The sequence below is a fragment of the Leuciscus leuciscus genome (genome assembly GCF_965113295.1).
Source record: "Leuciscus leuciscus genome assembly, chromosome: 4".
Lineage (NCBI taxonomy): Eukaryota > Metazoa > Chordata > Actinopteri > Cypriniformes > Leuciscidae > Leuciscus > Leuciscus leuciscus.
The window spans coordinates 9,668,145-9,692,036 of NC_138728.1; the positions used below are offsets into that span (position 1 = coordinate 9,668,145).

The 23,892-nt window shown below is 36.5% G+C and overlaps 1 protein-coding gene and 2 long non-coding RNA genes across 3 annotated transcripts; all 3 read right to left on the minus strand.

The window, feature by feature from the left end:
* Positions 1-1,107: 1,107 nt before the first annotated feature.
* Positions 1,108-5,586, minus strand: LOC309496311. The gene is made up of 3 exons (XR_014205105.1): positions 5,501-5,586; positions 1,414-1,460; positions 1,108-1,195 (listed from the first exon to the last, which is right to left on the minus strand). It is a non-coding gene; the product is annotated as an uncharacterized lncRNA (long non-coding RNA).
* A 5,882-nt stretch (positions 5,587-11,468) lies between these two features.
* LOC309496350 (scavenger receptor cysteine-rich type 1 protein M130-like) lies at positions 11,469-16,251 on the minus strand (the record flags this gene model as incomplete). Its single annotated transcript, XM_082166344.1, has 11 exons — positions 16,142-16,251; positions 15,601-15,903; positions 15,123-15,437; positions 14,423-14,725; positions 14,024-14,338; positions 13,608-13,931; positions 13,214-13,531; positions 12,453-12,755; positions 12,274-12,345; positions 11,755-12,069; positions 11,469-11,650 (listed from the first exon to the last, which is right to left on the minus strand). Exons 1-11 carry the CDS (start codon positions 16,239-16,241, stop codon positions 11,469-11,471), a joined length of 2,850 nt encoding a protein of 949 aa, XP_082022470.1. The 5' UTR covers positions 16,242-16,251.
* Positions 16,252-16,983: 732 nt separating this feature from the next.
* On the minus strand, positions 16,984-23,601 carry LOC309496306. Its single transcript, XR_014205100.1, has 3 exons — positions 23,293-23,601; positions 18,698-18,740; positions 16,984-18,453 (listed from the first exon to the last, which is right to left on the minus strand). It is a non-coding gene; the product is annotated as an uncharacterized lncRNA (long non-coding RNA).
* Between the last annotated feature and the right edge of the window lie 291 nt (positions 23,602-23,892).

Consider the following 23,892-nt stretch of genomic DNA (forward strand, 5'->3'; position numbering starts at 1 on the left):
AATCATGTTAACATATTTGTTTACGTCTTGTTTCTATTTTATTGAGACAGTGAGTATTTTAAAGTTTAAAGAAAACCTATTTTTTTTAAAGGAGGGACAAGTAGAAATGTATTATTTAGGTAATGTATTATTTAAGTAAAAAATTATGCCACAAATTATGTTGATTGAGCTTAAACTATATTAAACCTGGTGTATTATTTTAATATATATTTTAATATACATATTTTTCCCTCTATATATTTCTTCTGTAGCTGAGGTCTTGGCATTGTTTAAGAGACTAACATTTTAACCCTATAAAAGGCCTTTAGGTTTTTTTTGTTGTTGTCTTGTTTGTCATGATCACAACTTCTTGACATAACATACAGCATTTATCCTGCTGGATTATGAATGAGTGATTATTTTTATTTTTTTATAAAAATGTTCATGGGACTTACTCAAGTTAACATGTCTGTCACTAATATATTTCCAAATCAATGTTTATCAAATCAGAACTCCAAATGTGTGATCAATTTTACGGCCACCCAACTCAAGGGACAGAGATGACTGCATGGTTATAGAATAATGTTTGACACATGGCGATTAAATCATTTTCAACCAGAGAAAAGGTGATCAATGTTTTATTTTTTATTTGTTATTTTTTAGATAACAGAAGATTGAGACAACATTTACAATGTTGATATCACATGAACATTTTAATTGCGATCAAAAGACAACAAGACAAAACAACTACAATAATGGTCTCTTAGGGTTTCAATAAATAAATATTAATATTATTTTGATAACAATATATTATAATGAATGAAAAGAAGACACTCATGTAAAACTTATTTGTAGCTCTTTATAAATTGGAGAGACAGAGAGAAAGAGATAAACTGCCTGTTAAACACAGGAGCACATTCAATATATTGTGACAATGCGATTACACGGGCATCTAAAAAAACACATTACAGTATTAATTTTAAGATCTTAAATAACATAACCTTTCATTTAAAAAACAACAACAACAACAAAAAAAAAAACAATCTCTTTAATTGCATGTGTATGTGTACTTACCAGCTGTGATGAGTATTATAATTGAAGACAGTAAAATGAGTGTCAGGCATCTCTCCATCTCTCTCTGCTTGATTAATTCAACATCCAGTACAAGCTTCTCCGCACTGATGATACAGAAGTACAGGCGTCCTCTCTCAGCCCCCTTAATGAGAGAGAAAGAGGTTCAAAACCCTCCAATCACACTCGCTGTTACCTTATTAGACAGAACAGAGGAAATCATCAAACAACTTCAGTGACAAATCAGACCAGGCTTTAATGATCTTCTCCATATATATCTAACAGTCAGTGCTGATGAACTCCTCCTCCCCACCCATCAAGAGGGGATGCAGAAACACACACACACATATTTCACTGACTTACAGGATACAGGAAATTCTCCAGTTATTTACAGCATCAAAGCCCAACACCTGCAGAGAAGAGATAAAAGCTCTGATAACTGTGATATTAGTGTATACATATGTTAGCATGCTATTAACACGTAATAAACTCAACTATTTAAATTAAATACCATTGCCAAATAGCATTTTTTTTTAAGTTAAAAAGAGGCAGAAAAGACATTCTCCTTAAAATTTATTTTTGTGAAACATCTCATCACTTTCTCAAGATAATTCTCATATTGCACCAAAGTGGTTTGTTTCAAATGGCCCACAAAAACTCTCTTCATCTTGCGTCCAGCAGAGTGAGCCTGTGTGCTTCATTTCTGCTAAAGCGCCCTTGTATAGAGAGGTGCAGGGATGATTTATTTTTGTAGGCCAAAACCCAGAAACATATCAAGTCAATGTTTTTTTTTATATGTTTTTGGTTAAATGCTTGAAATAAGGCCTGTGGTTAAAACAAGCTCAAGATATTTTCACGTTTTATTTAACAATATAAAATACATCAGTATGCTCTTGTGATTTTTTTTATAAGCTTTTACTTTAAAATGATGTTGCTAACAAGTGGCTAAATGGGAATAAATAACGGTTCTGTCACTTTGGTCTAGTTTGTTCTTGGGTTTGTGACAGAGCCCTGACACTCCTGTATTTTCTTGTCTTGGCCTGTGTGCCTGTTTCATGTTCGGAGCGTGGTGTTCGGATTCCGGCACTCATGTCATGTTTGGTATCGTGTCGGGATTCGGACATTCATGCTCCGAGTGTTTGACTTCTGTCGTGAGTGCATGGAATGAGCATTCGCTCATCCTCGTGTGCTATGCTGTCCGTGTGTTTTGTGCTTTCATGTCATGTTTTGTCTTGTGCTGTCAGAGATGGGCAGTATTTTAATTACATGTATTTGAAATACGTATTTAATTACTTTTGAGTATTTTGTCATTTGTATTTTCCTTTACAAAAATAAATGAAATGTAATTTGTAATTAAACACTTTCAGAGACTGTATTTAAAATACTTAAAATACTTAATATTTAAATGTATCATTTTATTTAGCATATGTTAACTTTCATCACCAGGCTTAATAGGACCATAGACATAAAATATGAATAGGACTACCTATTGCTATTCCTATACGTATGTAATAACCAATGTCACAGTTTTTGGCTAGATGCAAGAAAATCACGTGACGTTTCATTTCTACCAGAAAGACTCGGGAGATAAAATGATATAACGAGTACATTTATTAATAGCTCAGCAAGCATAGTCTTTGGCGTAGGCCCCGTCCTTAGCAAGCAATGCGAGGGTAACGGAATCTGCAAATTCCGCCTGAAGATGAAGGCAGGGGCGCAGCCGACCCCCTGGAGGCAAAGGAAGGGACCATCCTGGTGGTGGTGGGGAGGATGGAGGGAAAGGACCATCTTGGAGGTGGTTGGGGAGGATGGAGGTAATTGGCGCCGTCAGTATCTGCGAACTCAGACGGATGTAAGTACCATTCTTTTATACTGAGAGTGTTAACACATGATTGGTTAGAAGTGAGTTAATTCATGACGCGCTGATTGAGTCTTCCTGGCAGAACTTAACGCTAAGCTTACATTTCATCACGTGATATTTTTCTTACAAAAACCCATTGCTTCGCTTCAGAAGACCTTTATTAAACCCCTGGAGCCATATGGATTATTTTTTATGATGAATGGATGCATTTTTGGGGGGCTTTAAAATCTCGTTCCCCATTCACTACCATTATAAAGCTTGGAAGAGCCAAGATATTTTAAATATAACTCCAATTGTGTTCGTCTGCAAGAAGATAGTCATATACACCTTGGATGGCTTGAGGGTGAGTAAATCATGCTATCATATTCATTTTTGGGTGAACTATCCCTTTAAATCAAACCTACCAGAAGGCATGATTAACAGACTAATGTTGTGTTTCAAAGAAGACACATGGATTACTTAGATTAAGTCAATGAAGATCAATACACACACACACACACACTATGACTGCAACTCATCTTTATCCACAAGATGGCTGTAAAATATCGTCGAATTCAGATATTTAATAGCTTTGTGCATCAATAAAAAATAACGACGTTATTAATTTTAAATAATTTTATAACATTATAATTTGAAGACTGTTTGAAACACTGTATCAGACCATCTAAAACAGTAAAATTTGAAACCCACATATTATTGGAACACATATTTTTAATGAAGCCTGAGAGGTCTGCCCCTCAATTTTTAAAGTAACAGTTACAGGTAAACAAAACAATCAAAAAGGTCATTAACGCAAAGTAAAAGGAATCTATCTAGACTAATTAATATAAACGAATCTAATTGAGAGGTTTAAATCAAGTCTTTTGAGAAAAAAAACTCACAACTGCAAATTTATAGGCTGCCTATCTCCAGAGAATGTCTAATAAGGGGAGAACTTCCACTCTCAGTAAACTTCCGGCTTCTGAACTGGTTGCAGTTCTACTCTGGTTCCATATGAGGGCGCTCACAGGACGAGTGCAGAATGAATGGAGGTCTATGGAGCTATATCCCTCAAAATCCACTTTTCTCAGGATATAATTTTTTTGTCTAGTAATTTGAATGTTGTATTCGAAAGGAGATGCAAAGTAATTACACATTGCTGGGTGTTAGATTTTTTAGAGTCACTTATTTGCTTTAAAAAGTATTTTAAAATGTCAATGATGTCATACACATCGTACGACCAGAGATACTGCTTTACGGCAATCCTTCAGTCACATGGTACTTTCGCGCTCTGCACTTTCTCGGACAACCCTTTGCCCACTATTAGAACAATTTATCATTGCACATTGTTTTTTTGTTGTTGTTTTTTTAAGGTGGCAATACTATATCATATGTATCCTGTATTTCCTAACACAAGAATAACACAACAAGTACTCAAATTCAATTTATTTTCCATGTAAATTTCACAGTACATACATAACTATAGGCAGATAAAAGTGCCAGCAACCAAAAAAAAAGAAAAATTGCTGCGTTGAAAAAAATAACTTGGGCGAAAAAGTCTGCCTTAACATTCTCGTCCCGCTTCAGATGCCACGATGAGATTTCTGAGATTTCTCAACGGCAATCGGGTGAAAGAGACTAATTTAGCCGTCTAGCCCCATAGACTCCCATTCATTTTGCACTCATGGGCGATCGCCCCCAGTGGAACTCTGGTGGAACTACAACCAAAATTCTGTACAATAGGACTTAATAGGGAGTGGGCAGGCTCTCCGTAGACGGGCTCTGCTATCTCCCAACTCCATAGACAGTAAAAGAAATGGACACAGCGACCCCATTAGATTCAACGGAGAAAAGTGAAGTCGATTAGAAGCACTCACTTCCTGATGGCTGAGCGTACTGCGCAGACTCAAACTGAGCTTGACGACGTAGATGTGACGTGAGCAACCTGCCTGTCTTCTAGTAGCTGTGCCAAGAGAAATCTGAATCATTCCCTTCCGAAACTTGCAGCGACGGAGAGTGTGAGTAGGAGGTGTCCATGAGCTAGGAGCAGGAGAAACTTTTGCTAAGTATTCTGAATCATTATTTTGTCATTTTGCCTCCACGTCCCCCCGATTGCCCGCGAGCTTCTCCTCCTGTCCATACGGTAATTTATCTACTGTGCGACAGAGAGTCGTGTGGTTATGACGCAATCGTAAGCCTATTTTTACAAAAACTGCTTCTACTGGGCCATAACGTAAGATACAAGGTCATGGATCCTTTTATACATTTTCGTGTTTCTTTAGAAATAAACAATGGACAAATGGAGTCTTTAAACGCCTCAGATGTAAAGTTATTTGCTGTCAAAGTGACGCCAAAATGAATGGGAGTCAATGGAATGCTAACAGCAGGTGGGGGTCAGCTAATCAATGGCGGTGCCCGGGGAAGCTTCAGTTTTTTCCGAAGCATTGGCCCCCTGCCCAACTCGGACTTTATAACTCGCAATTCTGAGTAAAAAAGGGCAGGATACGAGTTTATATCTCGCAATTCCAAATTTCTTCTCAGAATTGTGAGATATAAACTCCTAATTGTGAGGGGAAAAGTCATAACTGTGAGGTATAAACTCAAAATTACCTTTTTTTATTATTTTATTCCACGGATTCCACATCACCACTTCAACACAGAACTGTCTACCACCAGGTAGGCTCCGCCCACAAAACACATCATTGCTGCTCGCAAACACTTTCAAAATAATAAATACATTAAAAATAATAATAATATATATAAATTTTACCCTGGTAAATATTTTAAGATTAAACAATATACAATTAATATTGACACAATATGCTCATTTTGTTCACACAGAAACTGTTTATCATTTATTTTGGTCATGTTTCTATATACAACTGAACAACTATGGAAAAATATAGCATTTTTTTTAAAGATTATCTCCAGCAAGATATATCCGTAACCTTTAAAGACATTATTTTTTAATACTTTGATTTTGACCTCACTAAAAACAAAGCTTGCTTTGTGATAAATTTAATTTATTTTCTAGACAAATTTTATATACATAGGCTGAATGTAAATTCACCAACAACAAACCAGTTTTTCTTGTCTTTTGAAAGAATTTAAAATGTACCTTAACACTATGTCATCCTCACTAAATAAGAAAGAAAGTAAAACAACCTCAATTTGTAATTACTTTAATTTGTACACTCTAATTGATGTATAAAACAATTTACCCTCATGGTCATTTTTTCTATCTTCTCCTATTTTTCCTTAATTTTTTTAGCAAATCATTGTTAACTTTCTTTCCGGTGTTTCAACATATTGTTGATATATTTTGTGTAGAGTATACAAAGTTGTATATCATTAATGTCATCTACGGTTTGCAATTATAATTAAAAAAAAGAAGAAAAAAGGCAAACTATTTGCAAACACCTTATCTGAATGGATGAAAGGTTCTCTTTGTGAGTAAGTATTATATAATTACCGGGGGAAAAATGCAGAGTATTTACTCAGTATAGCTATATGTTGTTGTTGTAAGTTTGTAACTCTGAAGCTCTAAAAGAGAAACAAAGGAAGTTCTGCAAGAAGGGAATTTTCGAAATGGCAACAACAACCAAGGGTGTGTAAAATTAACACGGATCATACTTTCCCACCAGGGTTATCAATTAATCCTATTTATAAGCTGCCTTTTCACACTGTACATTCCTAAACCCCTTTGCATATTTGCGTTGTCAGTGTCATTTATTAAAAGAACAACCCAGTATGTTTACATAAAGGCTTTAGCAATGTGCAACCATATTATATAGGCTGCTCAGCAAAAAAAAAAAAAACAGTGCTTTTTTCGAGCAATTTTTTTCTTATGTGTAAATATTTCTATGAACATAAAAGATTGAGATATAAAATGAACTAATACAAAAGTAGCAGTCAGTATCTGGTGTGGCCAGCGGCTGCTTCAAGTACAGAGCATGTCATCCTCAACGACTGAGCCAGATTTGCCAGTTCTTGTTGTGAGATGTTACTCCGCTCTTCCACCAAGGAATTTACAAGTTCCAGGACACTTCTGTGGGGACATTGTGTCACACGTGGTTTGGCCTTGCAAGGCCCATCAGCTGTCCTTCCTGTCTCCCTATAGCACTGTCTTAGGTGTCTTAAATGACTGACATTGCAGTTTATTGCTCTGTTCACATCTGCAGTCCTCAAGCCTCCTGCAGCAGGTCTATGTTCACGCAGGTGACCAGAGACCCTGGGCATGTTTCTCCTGGAGTCAGTGGAATGGCCTCTTTAGTGTCCATAAGTTATTGTAACTGTCACCTTAATTTTCAGCTGTAGTTTGTAATGTTATGATTAGCCTCATAGCTGGTTGGCTTGGTTCACACAGACTTTAATTGCCGTGTGTAAAGCCCTCATGTTGTTTGCACAGTAGTTTCAGCATTTGAGGGGGAAAATGTCAAATGGTGAGAGAAAACAAGAAGAGACTGTTTTATTTTTACCTTTATAGTCCGAAAAAGTCCATTCAGGAAGCTAGAGGTAAAGTAAAGTATATGGTAAAGTATGAGCAATGTGAAATGTTAATCATGACTCACTTCACTCAGGGTTCAGACTGACCCTGGGATAACCATTTAAAGTGTGAAAAGCACTATTGAGTTCTGACAGGACAACAGGATTTCTGAAGAATTTTTTTTTTACCTCACAACAAATGATGTGTTATATTAATTAATAAATAATTATAAAATATTAAAAGACTACATCATATTTGATATACAGTATATTTCTCACTCGTTCACTAGCACTGCTTTAAAAACTGTTTTCATGTTACTGTTAAACACATGTACAAAAGCATTTGCTTAATTATGTAGTTGCCTAATTATTTTGACGTGATAACAAGGGTTGCTACAACGTCCTTTTCAACGTACCTTTACTATCACAGCAGCACTTTTACTCACAAAATAGCTGTAAAACATTGATTAATCTGAAGAAGAACAGCTATTGTTCACTTTCTTACCAGCACCTGCCTGAAATCACACAACTAAAAGTGCTGAAATGTAAATATGGGGTTCACATTCAGTACTGTGACTCATATCTTTTGGGTAAAACATTTCCAGCATCTTCTGCATATTTGAACCCTTTCCAGCTGTGGCTGTATGATTTTGAGATCCATCTTTTCACACTGAGGACAATTCACAACTATAACTAAAGCTGCAAACATTCACTGATGCTCCAGAAGTAAACAATGCATTAAGTTCTAACTTTTGAAAAGGGTGATAATGTTTAAGTTTTTCTTATTTTGTTTAAAGGTAATATTTCATTTAGTACTGCATGCCTCCAGTGTCCAGAAGCTGTGCACAAGAGATATTTACATGTTTCCCAGAAGACAAAAATACAATTTACCCTGATCATAAAATTCAAAAAGTTTACACCCCCAGCTGTTCATGCATCATGTTGCGTTCTTGAATATCAGTGAATGTTTTCACCTTTGTATGAGTCCCCAGTTGTTCTCTCTCTTATGTTTTACCTTAGGTTGCCCGCCCTTTTTAACGCTGTGCTCATTGTTTTCTGTCTTCCAGTTTGTATTTCCACAGCATGAAGGTAAGATTTGACGGATTTATGAATGAGCCGCTCATTTTAAAATCTTCTGGTTCTATTGACATTTGTTATGACACCCGCTTCAAACATTATAATGTCCATGATAACTTTCGTTAACTCTACAAAAAAAAATCCACTTCACCAGAAAAGTTCAATATTCTGATGGCTTGTTTCTCTGGCACATAAGCTCTATATGTAAACATCTGTTATGTGAAATAGCTTATTTAGGACAGTACTACATAAAAACAACAATACGTTTTTATGATCCCTGTTATTTTGTTAAACATCAACATTTTCACAGATTCTGCAAGGGGTATGTAAACTTTTGAGCACAACTGTAAAACAGAACAGGGAAATGGCTCCAACTTCAAGTAAGGAATAAGGCACAAAATCAACGTTCAGAGAAAAAAAATTACATTAGCATGATTTTATGCATTTATCATGTTTGTTTTTATGATTGTTAAAATGTGTTTGTTAAAGAAAAGCAAAAAAAAAAAAGAATCAATGTTATACAATGTTTACAAAATGCAAGCTCATCAATACAATCTAATTTAAAACCTAAAGTAGCGATTCAACCCAACTCTAGAAGCTGTAAAATGTCATGAACCGAGGCAGTGGATGTGGCCACTGAGTCATACAGTCATGCCGTTATTTTTTGACAACTCCCCCACATCATCATAGTCTGTTATTAAAGACAAAAGCAAATATATCATGTTTAATGTTGTATTTAACATCTAAAACTGAGCCTATTAAAATCACCAAATGATTAGTCAAAGATTAAAAAAGAGACATACACTTACCCAACAGGTTTCTCTCTTCTTCATTGCTGTTCTTCACATCATCATACTCCTCCTGATCTCCCTCTGATTCACATGTGAAATAAAACCTCACAATGTAATTTGTAATACAGCTTGTGCCACTGATGATGTCATTGATCTCTTTCCCTCATTACTGTGTGAGATTATTAGATTTACTCCAGATAAAGTCATGATGATTCATTAATGGTAAACTATAAACGCATGTTCAATATATTGTTCTGTAACTCACCTGTTACACCTTGAGAGTCCTGTCCATTAATGATGACATCATCATAATTTTCTGGCGTGTCCACTACACACACACACACACACACACACACACACACACACACACACACAGAAACATAGACAGATCAAATGTTGCATTTTATCAGTACTGAGCATCAATTTAAAGGGACTGTGTTTTTATATACATACACATAAAATAATGAATACCTTCACCTTCTTTAATACCAGAGTTATGTTCACTGGTGATGACATCATCATAGCTCCCAGGTGTGTCTTCTACAAATTTAACATGAATCAGATGTCATCACACTAAAAACAAACTTGTATATGTATATTTTCTTAATTTAATATTTATATATATATATATATATATATATATATATATATATATATATATATATATATATATATATATATATATATATATATATACACACACACACATACAGTACAGGCCAAAAGTTTGGACACATTACTATTTTTAATGTTTGTTTCTTTTTGAAATAAATCAATACTTTTATTCAGCAAGGATGTGTTAAATTGATAAAAAGTGATAGTAAAGAAGATTTATATTATTAGAAAATATTTGTTTTATTTTGAATAAATGCAGTTCTTTTTAACCTTTTATTCATCAAATATATTAGGCAGCAGAACTGTTCCCAACACTCATAATAAATCAGAATATTAGAATGATTTCTAAAGGATCATGTGATAGCCTGGAGTAATGATCCTGAAAATTCAGCTTTGCATCACAGAAATAAATGATAATTTAAAGTATAATAAATTGAAAACCAATTATTTTAAATTGTAATAATATATCACAATATAAAAATTTTTTCTGTATTTTTGATCAAATAAATGCAGGCTTGATGAGCAGAAGAAACTTCTTTCAAAAACATTAAAAATAGTAATGTTTCCAAACTTTTGGCCTGTACTGTATATATATATATGTGTGTGTGTGTGTGTGTGTGTGTGTGTGTGTGTGTGTGTGTGTGTGTGTGTGTGTGTGTGTGTGTGTGTGTGTGTGTGTGTGTGTGTGTGTGTGTGTGTGTGTGTGTGTGTGTGTGTGTGTGTGTGTGTGTGTGTGTGTGTGTGTGTGTGTGTGTGTGTGTGTGTGTGTGTGTGTGTGTGTGTGTGTGTGTATATGTCTCACGTTCTGGTTTCAGTCCATCAGTAATGACATCATCATAGTACCCCAGTGCGATTTCATTCGCCTCGTCTTCAACAATCAAAACAGAATATTTTTAGGACTTAAGGCTCTTGGACATTGCCATTTTGATCAATCAATGAATGATGTGACCAGTTTACAAGACAAAAGTGGGCCTATAATGTAACATCAGTTAAAGGATTTTAGAGACAAATACACACAGAAACATACCCTACAAATATATGATCCATATGAACTGTGTGTGTGTGTGTGTGTGTGTGTGTGTGTGTGTGTGTGTGTGTGTGTGTGTGTGTGTGTGTGTGTGTGTGTGTGTGTGTGTGTGTGTGTGTGTGTGTGTGTGTGTGTGTGTGTGTGTGTGTGTGTGTGTGTGTGGGGGTGTGTGTGTGTGTGTGTGTATAAAAAACAGAACTGCAGGTGCATGTCTGTTATATGACACATGTTCACAAATATCCACATTCTTTGGATCATACAACATTAACCGATCATTTAAAATAATGCACAAAAGGTCCCACAAATATGACTCAATGTGATTTACTCCACTCACCCCTCTGAATAAAGTTAAGACACAAATCAGACTCTATGACACTCACCCCTCTGAGTGAAGAAACTCTGTCTATTAGTGGGTCTGCGATGAATCTCCTCATAAACGGCCTCAGTCGTCGTCCTGTGTCTCCTCTTAGAGAGAGCTGTGAGTGTAGACAGACAAACCTGCTGTCAGTTCACAACACATGACTGATCACACACTGAATAAGACACAGTATGACAGTCTCTGGATCTCTCCTACCTCTCCTCATCACTGAATCAGTTGAAGCAGTGGCACTAAGAGCAGTAAGAGCAAAACTCCCAGTACAACCACAAGCACAGAGAGAGACACTGGAGGAGTTTGTGGAGGAGTGACTGATGTTGAGCGCACTGTCTGAGAAACTGGAGGAGAAGCTGATGTTGTTGTGGCAGGAGTAGTGGACACTGACAAATCTGGCAAAACAGACAAACACATTCGAAATCATGCAAATACACAGATATTATTCACTCTAAAATGATGTGAAAATGACTAATATTGCTCAGTGTTTTGCTGTGACCTTCACAGGTGAGTTCAGCGTGCTCTTTGTGGGAGCAGTCAGTGTGGTTCTTCAGGGAGAGAGGACAGTCCCACAGGTGAATCTCATTCCCTCTGCAATCGACTTTGTTCAGACACACAACACCTTCACCAGCACCAAAGACTGAATTCCCATCAGCCCTCAGTGCTGCTCCACAACCCAGCTGCCTGCAGACCACCTGAGCATCGCTGATGTCCCACAGATCAGCACAGACTGAACCCCACACAGCGTTATGATACACCTCCAGCCTCCCAGAGCACCGGCCCAAACCTCCACTCAGTCTGAGAGGAACATGATCTAAATCACACACAGCAAAGACATAGACACATTATTGTATACCATCAAAGTACAGTACTGTCAGAACAGCAACATCTACACAGCAAGGCATGTCTGTGGTGTGAGATTAAATCATCTTGGTCACCCAAGCTCAAAATAACATACATACATACATAACATATGGCTGTTATGATTTTTATGTTCTTCTACATCAAATTAACTTACCTGAACACTGTCTCTGATGTGGAGATGTGGAGCATGACAAATAGCTTCTAGGGGACTCATGACTCTCCTGTTCTGTAATCACAAGTTAATTCACAAGTTAATAAATACATTTTGTTCATACACTCAATAATGTTAATGGCTTACTGTTGTATGTTTAGCGATGCTTGCAACAGTCTCACCTGAGCAGGTGACTTTGGCCACTTCAACATTATTACAGTAGGTCTGTCCCCAGGGTGAAGATGGACATTGCCACAGATTTGAATCATGTGGTCGACATTTCACTTTATCCAGCCAGTTACGAGCTGATTCCAGTCTTGGTGTAGAATAAGACACAACACCAGATCTTCCACAATTCAGCTCTTGACAGATCAGACTCGCTGTGTCTCCATCCATCTCATTCCAGCACACATTACCCCAGGATCCATTGTAGAAAACCTCCACATTCCCTTCACAGCCCTCAGTTAACCTGATCTCTTTAAACTCTAGATGGAAAAAGACAAGAGCAATTCTGATTGTGCTATATCTAAAATTTCACCAAAATAACTGGTTAATACAAGGCCAATGCTGCATGCACTAATAACGTCTATTGAGGCAAAAGGCATATATATATATATATATATATATATATATATATATACACACACACACACTGTCTCTCTCTCTCTATATATATATATAATGCTCTATATATTATATAATATATATATAATGCTCTATATATTATATAATATATATATGTAAAAAATATTATTAGGCTTATGTGATATTTTAGATGTTATTAGTGCCTGCAGCATGCACTGGCCTTGTGTGTATGTATGTTTATATACACATATATATATATAAATAATATAATGTAATATAATATAATATAATATAATATAATATAATATAATATAATATAATATAATATAATATATGGCAAACATTTCGACTAGTGTACCTGAGCACACGACTCCTACATCCTCCTTGTGTTGACAGTCATGTTTCCCCCAGCCTGGAGAAGAGCAGTTCCACAGGAACGTCTCATTCCCCTCACACTCCACCTCATCCAGCCATATGGGTCCAGAACCAGGACCAAACCAGGCTGGTACCTGCTGGTTACTGAGGGCCACTCCACACTGCAGCTGTCTGCACACCACATGGGCATCTTTAATATCCCAGGAGTCATCACACACTGTCCCCCATGAGCCGCTGTGAAAAACCTCCAGCCTCCCTGCACAGTCTCCCCCAGAACCCACCAGCCTGATGGACCCGCGACCTGATATTCAGAGAGAGAAAAACACATTATTGATCACTAACAACTGAAGAATCTGCCCAGATGTTGTTGTTCTCACCAAGGCAGGTGATTGACAGCTGTTGTGTGGAGCTGCAGTTGAGAGTTTGTGGAGAGCTGCAGTTCCCCAGATGAGCTTCACTCCCAGAGCACTGGAAGCCCGTCACACACTCATGATTGTGTTCAGGACTGGATGAAGAGGAGCCGGAGAAGTTCAGCACAGAGCCACAGCCCAGCTGTCTGCAGACCACAGAGGATTCAGTGAGACTCCAGGAGTCCAGCAGAACTCTCCTCCAGACCTGATGGATGGAAACTTCCAGCTCCCCCTCACACTGTCTCTCTCCAGACAACCGCACCAGACCGTCATGAACAGCCAGAGAGGAATCTGAGGAGAAGATCTCATGTTTTACTAAAATAAGAATTGTGTTAGAACATAGTGAAAAAGAGCATAATGCTCTGAGTGTCAAATAAGTTTACCAGAGCAAATGACTCCAACATCTCGTCTGTGAGAACATTCAGCTCGACTCCATGAAGAGACGGAACATTCTGAGAGTTTTGTTTCATTCCCGTCACAATCAAACACATCAGCCCAGAATTCACCACTTCCCTCTCCAAACCAGTCTGATCCCACAACAGACACAGCAATCCCACAATTCAGCTGTCTACAAAGGACACTGGCAGCTCTCATATCCCAGCATGCATCACACACTGTTCCCCATTTACTGAAGTACTGACGCTCCACTCGACCAGAACAGGAGTCTGAACCGTTCATGAGTTTAGCATCTGTGTAACCTGAATAAAGAACATAGAGGTTAAAATAAAGTATAATGCAGCTGACAGAGGAGAATGAAGAGAGACTGAATATGTATAATTTACCAGAACAGATCAGGCCCACATTATAGTCACTGGTACAGTTTTGTTTGTGTGATAATGAAATTGAGCAAAATGAAATATGAGACTCATTTCCTCTGCACTGAATCTCTTGTGTCCACATCTGAGCGTCTCCTTTGCCAAAAGCATCTTCTCCCAGCACCTGTACAGGAGCCCCACAGTCCAGCTCTCTACACACAACCTCTGCATCCTGCTGGTCAAAGGCAGCGTCACACACTGAAACCCACGACTGATCATCAAGTATCTCCAACCTCCCAGAGCAACTGGAGTTTCCAATAAGCCTGACACCTGAAGTAGCAAGAGATAAGAAACGTTTCAATTTTGTTTATCTAAAGGTGTGTAATTCTTGTCATTATTGTTCTACCATAAAGCACCACTTATTAATGTGAAAGGAGGAAAATAGTCAAATTACTCAATCTCTCATGTCAATCCATATCATCTGACTTTCATTTTTATGGAACATAAAAGGGGAATTTTACAGAATATCCTGGTACTCTTTTCAATATAATGAAAGTAAAAAAAAATAAAAACATTAAAAACATTTTGTGCTCTACAGAACAATGTCATAGAGGTTTGAAAAGACACAGTAAATGATGACTGATTTGTCACTTTTGGTTGAACTTTCCCTTTAAGGCAGTTGAATTATCAGTGATGTAAAAACAGGGCAGGGTTTGGAGCAGTTTACCTGAGCAGATTACTCCTGCATATTTAGTATGATCACACTCATAAATCCCCCAATTCACTGTTCCACAGTTCTTCAGTGTAGATTCTGATCCCGAACATAATATGCGATTTGTCCAGATTGGTCCTGATCCTGGTCCAAAATGAGCATCACCAAGAGCATCTACAGGTTCTCCACAGTCCAGCTCTCTACACACCACTGCAGCTTCAGCCAAATCCCAACCAGCACCACACACTGTTCCCCACTGACCTCTATGAAGAACCTCCACTCTACCAGCACAGCGACTGTGACCACCAACCAGCCTTACTCTCAAATTGTCTATAAAATAAATAAAGAGGGAGTAAAGACATTATGGACAAAAGGAAAGAATGAGGAAAAAACTATCACAATAAGAAAAAAAAAACTATGATAAAATTTACTAATATGTGTAGATTTTGGGAACATTAAATTTGATTTCAGTTTATTTTAAAAAGGCTCAAACCTGCACACACTAGTCTAACATCATTTTCATGTGAACAGTTGTTTTCATGTGATGGTGATGTTGGACAGAGGTGAATCTGAGACTCATTTCCTCTGCACTGAATCTCTTGTGTCCACATCTGAGCGTCTCCTTTTCCAAAAGCATCTTCTCCCAGCACCTGTACAGGAGCCCCACAGTCCAGCTCTCTACACACAACCTCTGCATCCTGCTGGTCAAAGGCAGCGTCACACACTGAAACCCACGACTGATCATCAAGTATCTCTAACCTCCCAGAGCAGCGAGAACCTCCAACCAGCCGGACTTCTGAATAAGACAACACAGATCAACAAAAGCATGCATTATTTATGGGGCTTCAAGATAATGATTTGTACATAAAAGCCATTTTATTTTTTAGTCTTATAATGAATAATGTAAAAACACAAAAGAAAACCACAACAAATATAACATATATTTATTATTGAAGTCAACATTTTAAAACTTCTTTAAAAATTAGAAGCCAATCTGGAAGCGCATATGAATTTTAATATGTAAAATACTTTACCTGAACAGATGACTCCAGCATCTCTACTATGATCACAGATGCTTTTACCCAATCCTGATGATCCACAGTTTTTCAGTGTAGACTCTGATCCAGTACACATGACAAGATTCATCCAGGGGTGCGTTTCCCGAAAGCATCGTTAGCCAACTATGGTCGCAAGTTCCGTCGTTATCAGCATAGTTCAACGATTTGGTGTTTCCCGAAACCATCGTTCAAACGAACGTTCGCAAACAGCATCGCAAACTTGTGTGGTTGGAAGCATAGTTTCTAGTTTACATTAGATGTAGACTAAATAAATCCTTATCTTTAGCAAAATAAGCAAGCTGACATTCAGTACAACCCGTGTTATTTATTTAGAATACATACAAATGTAATTTATGTCTTTTAGTTTGTCAAGAGATTTAAAGCACCGTTTTTGAAGACTGCGCATGTGCGAACGTGCTCTACTATGTAAGAACGAGCCAAATATTGAGTCTGGTAATAAAGCAAAATAACTGAGAAAAATTAGAAATGGTCTTCAGATGCCATGTCTGTAACTTATATGACAAAATCTAGCGTTAATTCGATCTCAAACAGATTAATTAAAATAAGTTATTAGTCCACCACGTGCGAGACGTCATAAACCAACGTGGTTGAACGATACTTTGCGACAGACGGTTTCGGGAAACAGTCGTGACTAGCTAGTTGATTTCTCCAACGATGCATCGTACTATGGTAGTTAAGCAGCAAGCTATATAGTTGTACGGGAAACGCACCCCAGATTGGTCCTGATCCTGGTCCAAACTGAGCATCACCCAGATCATCTACAGGTTCTCCACAGTCCAGCTCTCTACACACCACTGCAGCATCAGCCATATCCCAGCCAACACCACACACTGTTCCCCACTGACCTCTATGAAGAACCTCCACTCTACCAGCACAGCGACTGTGACCACCAACCAGCCTTACATTCACACTGTCTAAATATTAAGCAGTAACAATGAGAGATGAAAGATGAAGGGATGAGAGTTCAATTTACAGCATTACAAAGTGGGTGAACTGGGAAAATGGGACACATACGTCTGAGTATTTAAAATTAATATTCAGAGTTCAATACAAGTTTAGCTCAATCAACATCATAGGTGTGTTGATTAACAAAAAAATTATTATGCTGACTCCCTCCTTTTACTAAAAAAAATGAGGGTTTCAATTAACCTAAAATGTATTATTGTTTCAGTTGTAAATAGTTAAAAACAATTACAGGGTTTATACCATTATGTTGTCATGGAAACAAAGTTTAAAACTGGAAATAACTTTGCACATAAAAGATTAGTGAGCATTACTATAATCATGTTAACGCATATTTGTTTAAGTCTTGTTTCTATATTATTGAGACAGTGAGTATTTTAAAAATTACAGAAAACTTTTTTTTTTTTTTTAGGGGGGACAAGTAGACATTTATTATTTAGGTAAAAAAAAAGATTTGCCACAAATTATGTTGATTGAGCTTAAACTATATTAAACCTGGTGTATTCTTTTAATATATATTTTCCCTCTATATCTTTCTTCTGTATTATTTTTCTAGTGATTATTTTTCTTTTTTTATTAAAATGTTCATGGGACTTGCTCAAGCTAACATGTCTGTCACTAATATTTCCAAATCAATGTTTATCAAATCAGAACTCCAAATGTGTGATCAATTTTACGGCCACCCAACTCGAGGGACAGAGATGCCTGCATGATTATAGAATAATGTTTGTTTTATTTTTTATTTTTTTAGATAACAGAAGATTGAGACAACATTTACAATGTTGATATCACATGAAATTTGTTATTGAGATCACAAGAGAACAAGACAAAAAAACTACAATAATGGCCTCTTAGGGTTTCAATAAATAAATATTAATATTATTTTGATAACAATATATTATAATGAATAAAAATAAGACACTCATGTAAAACTTATTTGTAGCTCTTTATAAATTGGAAGGACAGAGAGAAAAAGAGAAAGATAAAACTGCCTGTTAAACACAGGAGCACATTCAATATATTGTGACAATGCGATTACACGGGCATCTAAAAAAAACACACATTACAGTATAGTTTAATTTTAAGATCTTAAATAACATAGCTTTTCATTTCACAAAAAAAAAAAAAAAACTACTATCTCTTTAATTTCATGTGTACTTACCAGCTGTGATGAGTATTATAATTGAAGACAGTAAAATGAGTGTCAGGCATCTCTCCATCTCTCTCTGCTTGATTAATTCAACATCCAGTCCAAGCTTCTCCGCACTGATGATACAGAAGTACAGGCGTCCTCTCTCAGCCCCCTTAATGAGAGAGAAAGAGGTTAAAAACCCTCCAATCACTCACTGTTACCTTATTAGACAGAACAGAGGAAATCATCAAACAACTTCAGTGACAAATCAGACCAGGCTTTTATGACTTTCTCCATATACATCTAACAGTCAGTGCTGATGAACTCCTCCTCCCCACCCATCAAGAGGGGATGCAGAAACACACACACACACACACACACACACACACACACACACACGTATTTCACTGACTTACAGGATACAGGAAATTCTCCAGTTACAGCATCAAAGCCCAACACCTGCAGAGAAGAGATAAAAGCACTGATAACTGTGATATTAGTGTATACATATGTTAGCATGATATTAACATGTAATAAACTCAACTATTTAAATTAAATATTATTGTCAAATAGCACATTTTTTTAAAAGAGGCAGAAAAGACATTCTCTTTAAAATGTATTTTTGTGAAACATCTCATCACTTTCTCAAGATAATTCTTATCTTTTTTAAATGCATGTACATTTAACACTTAATTTGTATTATATAAAATAAAATAAAAATAAAATAAAAAAACTACTTAACGCTGCTCTGGGGGTGTTTCTAATACAACAGCTGTGACAGTAAAGTTGACATCTTTCTCTCTTCTGACTGCAATTATCAATCTTTATTTTTTTTTTTACTCTTTTTGAAAGTTGTGAAAACTCTGTTGTGGCGTTTTTCTTTTGCTATTTGAGCAAATTTAAACACAAAAAATATATATTTAATGTAGTCTCTCATGCACTGCTATAGAAGTTTACACACGCCTTTCACTTCTGAGACTGTGATAGGCAATTTAGTAGTATTTTATATGTCTATGGTCCTATTAAGCCTGGTGATGGAAGTTAATATGCTAAATAAAATTATATATTTAAATAAGTAATTAAAGTATTTCAAATACAAATTACAGTCCCTCAAAGTATTTAATTACAAATTCAATTTCATGTATTTTTGTTGAGGAAAATTCTAATTACTAAATATTTAAAAGTAATTAAATACATATTTCAAATACATGTAATTAAAATACTGACGAATACAATCAGAGTTATATTAAAAATGTCCTGACTCTTCCAAGCTTTATAATGGCAGTGAATGGCCGTTTCTGTTTTGAAGTCCATCAAAGCAAATCTATCCATCATAAAAGTGCATCTATCCATCATAAAAGTGCATCTATCCATCATAAAAGTGCTCCACAGGCTCTGGGGGGTTAATAAAGGCCTTCTGAAGCGAAGCGATGCATTCGTGTAAGAAAAATATCCATATTTAAAACTTTAACGACTAAAATAACTAGCTTCCGGCAGATGGCTGTACACATCGATTTACGGCGAAAGAGTATCACTTGACCCGACCCGCGCAGAGGATAGAGCAAAACAAAACACCAGTCACGAATTAGACTTGTGTTGGCCGTCTGCCGGAAGCTAGTTATTTTAGTCGATAAAGTTTTAAATATGGATATTTTTCTTACACAAAATGATGGATAGATGCACTTTTATGATGGATAGATGCACTTTTATGATGGATAGATGCACTTTTATGATGGATAGATGCACTTTTATGATGGATAAATGCACTTTTATGATGGATAGACACACTTTTATGATGGATAGACGCACTTTGATGAACTTAAAACAATATACCCATTGACTGTCATTATAAAACTTGGAAGAGCCAGGACATTTTTTTTTATATAACTCTGATATTCTTCTGAAAGAAGAAAGTCATATACACCTAGGATGACGTCAGGGTGAGTAAATCATGGGATAATTTTCATTTTTGGGTGAACTATCCCTAGGACCATAGACATAAAATACAAATAGGACTACCAAATTGCATATCACAGTTTTTGGCAAGTAAATCACGTGATGTGACATATCCTATTGACCCTGTTCACATTTCTGGGTTTCTCAGAAGTGGAAGGCATCATTGGGTAAACTTCTATAGCAGTGAATGAAAGACTACATTAAATATATTTTTTTGTGTGTTCCAGTTTGCTCAAATAGCAAAAGAAAAACGCCACAACAGCGTTTTCACAACTTTCAAAAAGAGTAAATAAATAGATAATGGCAGTCGAGAGAAAGTTGTCAACTTTGTCACAGCCGCGCTATTAGAAACACCCTCACAGCAGCGATAACACGTTTTTGTGTAATATAATACAAATATAGTGTTATATGCGTAATTATATTTTATTATGACATGTGGCAACATGTACGTTAAAAGCGCATCTTCTGCACTAAACAATGATATTGCAATATTCTAGACTCTACATGTATCTAACGCCACACTTAGGGCCTGTCCCAATACCTCCCCTTACCCTAGATTTCTGCCCTAACCCTTGTTTTTGCGCGTTCTCGTGTAGGGGTAGGGTGTCCCAATACTCTAAAGAGCAAGGGGGAGTGCTATTCTCCCCTTAAAATCAACCCTCAAAACATAGTGCGGTCTGATGCAGGCTTAAAACGAAGTGGAAGATGAAATTACCCAGGATACCTTGCAGACTCAGCAAGCCGGTAAATTTTTTTAAACAAGATGGCGGATACCGCTGGAAAGGAACAATTGAATTTTAAGTATATTTTCGCAAATAAGCATGTTAAAATTTCTAAATATGTTGGAATATGTTAGTTTGATGCACATCCAATGAACTGTTAAGTTTTGAACACTAATGTTAGAAAATATTTCACGAAGCTATCTATCTGACGATGTTCATGATATCTGCGAGTACTTCGAGAGAGTCTGCCCATCAAATATACATCAGATCTGGGTAGTTCATCTAATTTTATTTTCGATTTTGGCTTCCAAGGATGTTAAAAAGAAGATGTGAGGTAAAACGATTAAAAACTAGCCGCGTTCGTCTAGTGTTTCATCTTTTTTCTTTACTGCGCGCTGTCACTTCTTCCTAACGTTAAACCCAAACAGCACTGAGCACAATCAGTGATTGTTGTAAAATGCGTTGTCTGCTATGGCAAGCCGTTTTAGCTTAAATTGTACCCAGCGTTACTCGTCGTAATTTCATTTTTACTAGTAAGAATTCAATTAGAGAGCTCTACAATTCAATTCTTACTAGTAGCAATTACAATTAGAGAGCTCTCCAATTCAATTACTACTAGTAAGAATTACAATTACAGAGCTCTCTAATTCAATTATTACTAGTAAGAATTACAATTACAGAGCTCTCTAATTCAGTTCTTACTAGTAACAATTCCAATTAGAGAGCTCTACAAATGAATTTTTACAAGTCATATGTCTCCATTGACTTCCATTCATTTTTAATTACGGAGCTGTACAATGGAATTGTTACTAGTAAGAATTACAATTAGAGAGCTCTACAATTGAATTGTTACTAGTAAGAATGCAATTGCAGAGCTCTTTAATTCAATTCTTACTAGTAACAATTTAAATAGAGAGCTCTCTAATCCAATTATTACTAGTAACAATTCCAATTAGAGAGCTCTCTAATTCAGTTGTTACTAGTAAGAATGTAATTGCAGAGCTCTTTAATTCAATTACAGAGCTCTGCAATTATACATATCTTTAATTCGTATTTTTACTAGTAAAAATTCAATTAGAGAGCTCTCTAATTGTAATTGTTACTAGTAATAATTGAATTAGAGAGCTCTCTAATTGTAATTCTTACTAGTAACAATTCAATTGTAGAGCTCTCTAATTGTAATTCTTACTAGTAACAATTCAATTGTAGAGCTCTCTAATTGTAATTCTTACTAGTAACAATTCAATTGTAGAGCTCCGTAATTAAAAATGAATGGAAGTCAATGGAGACATACGACTAGTAAAAATTCATTTGTAGAGCTCTCTAATTGTAATTGTTACTAGTAAGAATTGAATTAGAGAGCTCTGTAATTGTAATTCTTACTAGTAAAAATGCAATTACGACGAGTAACGCTGGGTACAATTTAAGCTAAAACGGCTTGCCATAGTATGGTCTGCTGATTCTAAATTGCGGGAGGTGTTTGATTGTAAAAAAGAGCTTTTATAAGCACAATGATCCGCGCAAGAGACGTACCCTGTTCCCATGGCGGCGCGCGCGCGTTCAGAAACGGACTGCAACGAGACAAGCAAACTATACTTTGGGTTTCATGTGCGCGTCTAAACGATCAAATACAGACAAAAATATGGCTAAATGACCGGTTTGGAGATTCACTTTAACACAGTTTATGTCTTAAATGGGAGTTAGTTGTGGAATAGTTGGGAGAAAATGTGTATTATTAGATCTGCATTCGGTCTTAAAGTGGCAGCGTCTAATAAACCTGCTAATGATTACACCTTTAATGTGAATACAACAACTAAAGGCAAAGAGAAAATTAATCCCAGCTCTTGAATGAATAACTTTAGCTTTAATAAGCATTAATCTATCTATAATAAACTATGCTGTGTTATTTTACATTTGATTACTTTATTAGATTTCTAGCATATTATTATGGATACTTATATCCTGATCATAACTGGGATAGTTATGTGCATGTATTCACATAGTAGTGGTGTCCCATTTCATAGGGAAAGATCTTAAACTCCACTTCCCTCGTTGAGGGGACTTTACTTTCGAGGGCACTCAAAACCAAGTGGAAGTTTTAAGGGGGGAGAAATGGGACAGGGCCTTACTCTCACACTACAGAAGACTGTACATTTTGTTTGTATTTTTGTATTTTCAAATTACAAATTACTTGTATTTTAATTAAATACTTTTTCACAGCAGTATTTTGTATTTTATTTAAATACATTTGATGAGTAAGTATTTGTAATTTGTAATTAAATACTTTTTGATGTATTTGTGCCCATCTCTGGGCGCAGAGATATCACACTCACCACCAGTTCGTGTTAACTGTCATCCTCACGTCCTCAGGCTGTTGAGCGATCGCAACCTCCTCCTCCTGTCGTTCAATTTCCAAAGCACGCAGCTCCTCTTCTGAAAACTCTGGTTCATATAGCAGTAACGTTAGGTATGGTTCTGGCTTTTGACTGTCTGAGAAGTCACCCTCCTCGTCTCTCACAAAGTCCGCCATGTTCATCGCCATTCACTATGTCTACTGCTACTATTCACGCCGGTATGTTGACGGAAGTTGTGGGATTTGAGGTGTTGTGTGATATCTCTGCGCCCAAGTAGCAGTGCTTCGCCTGTCCTTCCCCTCAATATAGTCCCATGTCAATATCTGCCTAAATCGCCTAGTCTAAATCTGCATTGCTATTTGTACTCGTTGAGAATACGCAGGCCACAAGAAGTAATTCGTTTTTTTTTTATCACTTTTACTCATGACATGCTAGCTGGCAACAAAGGATTCCATTCATTATGCTAAGCTAAGCTATTGGTGGCGCTTCCAAATTAAAACAATGCATGCACTGAGACAAAAATGTGTTTGCCCACCTATCTAAATGTAGGAAAGACGGTGAATAAGCCCTATTTAAAAA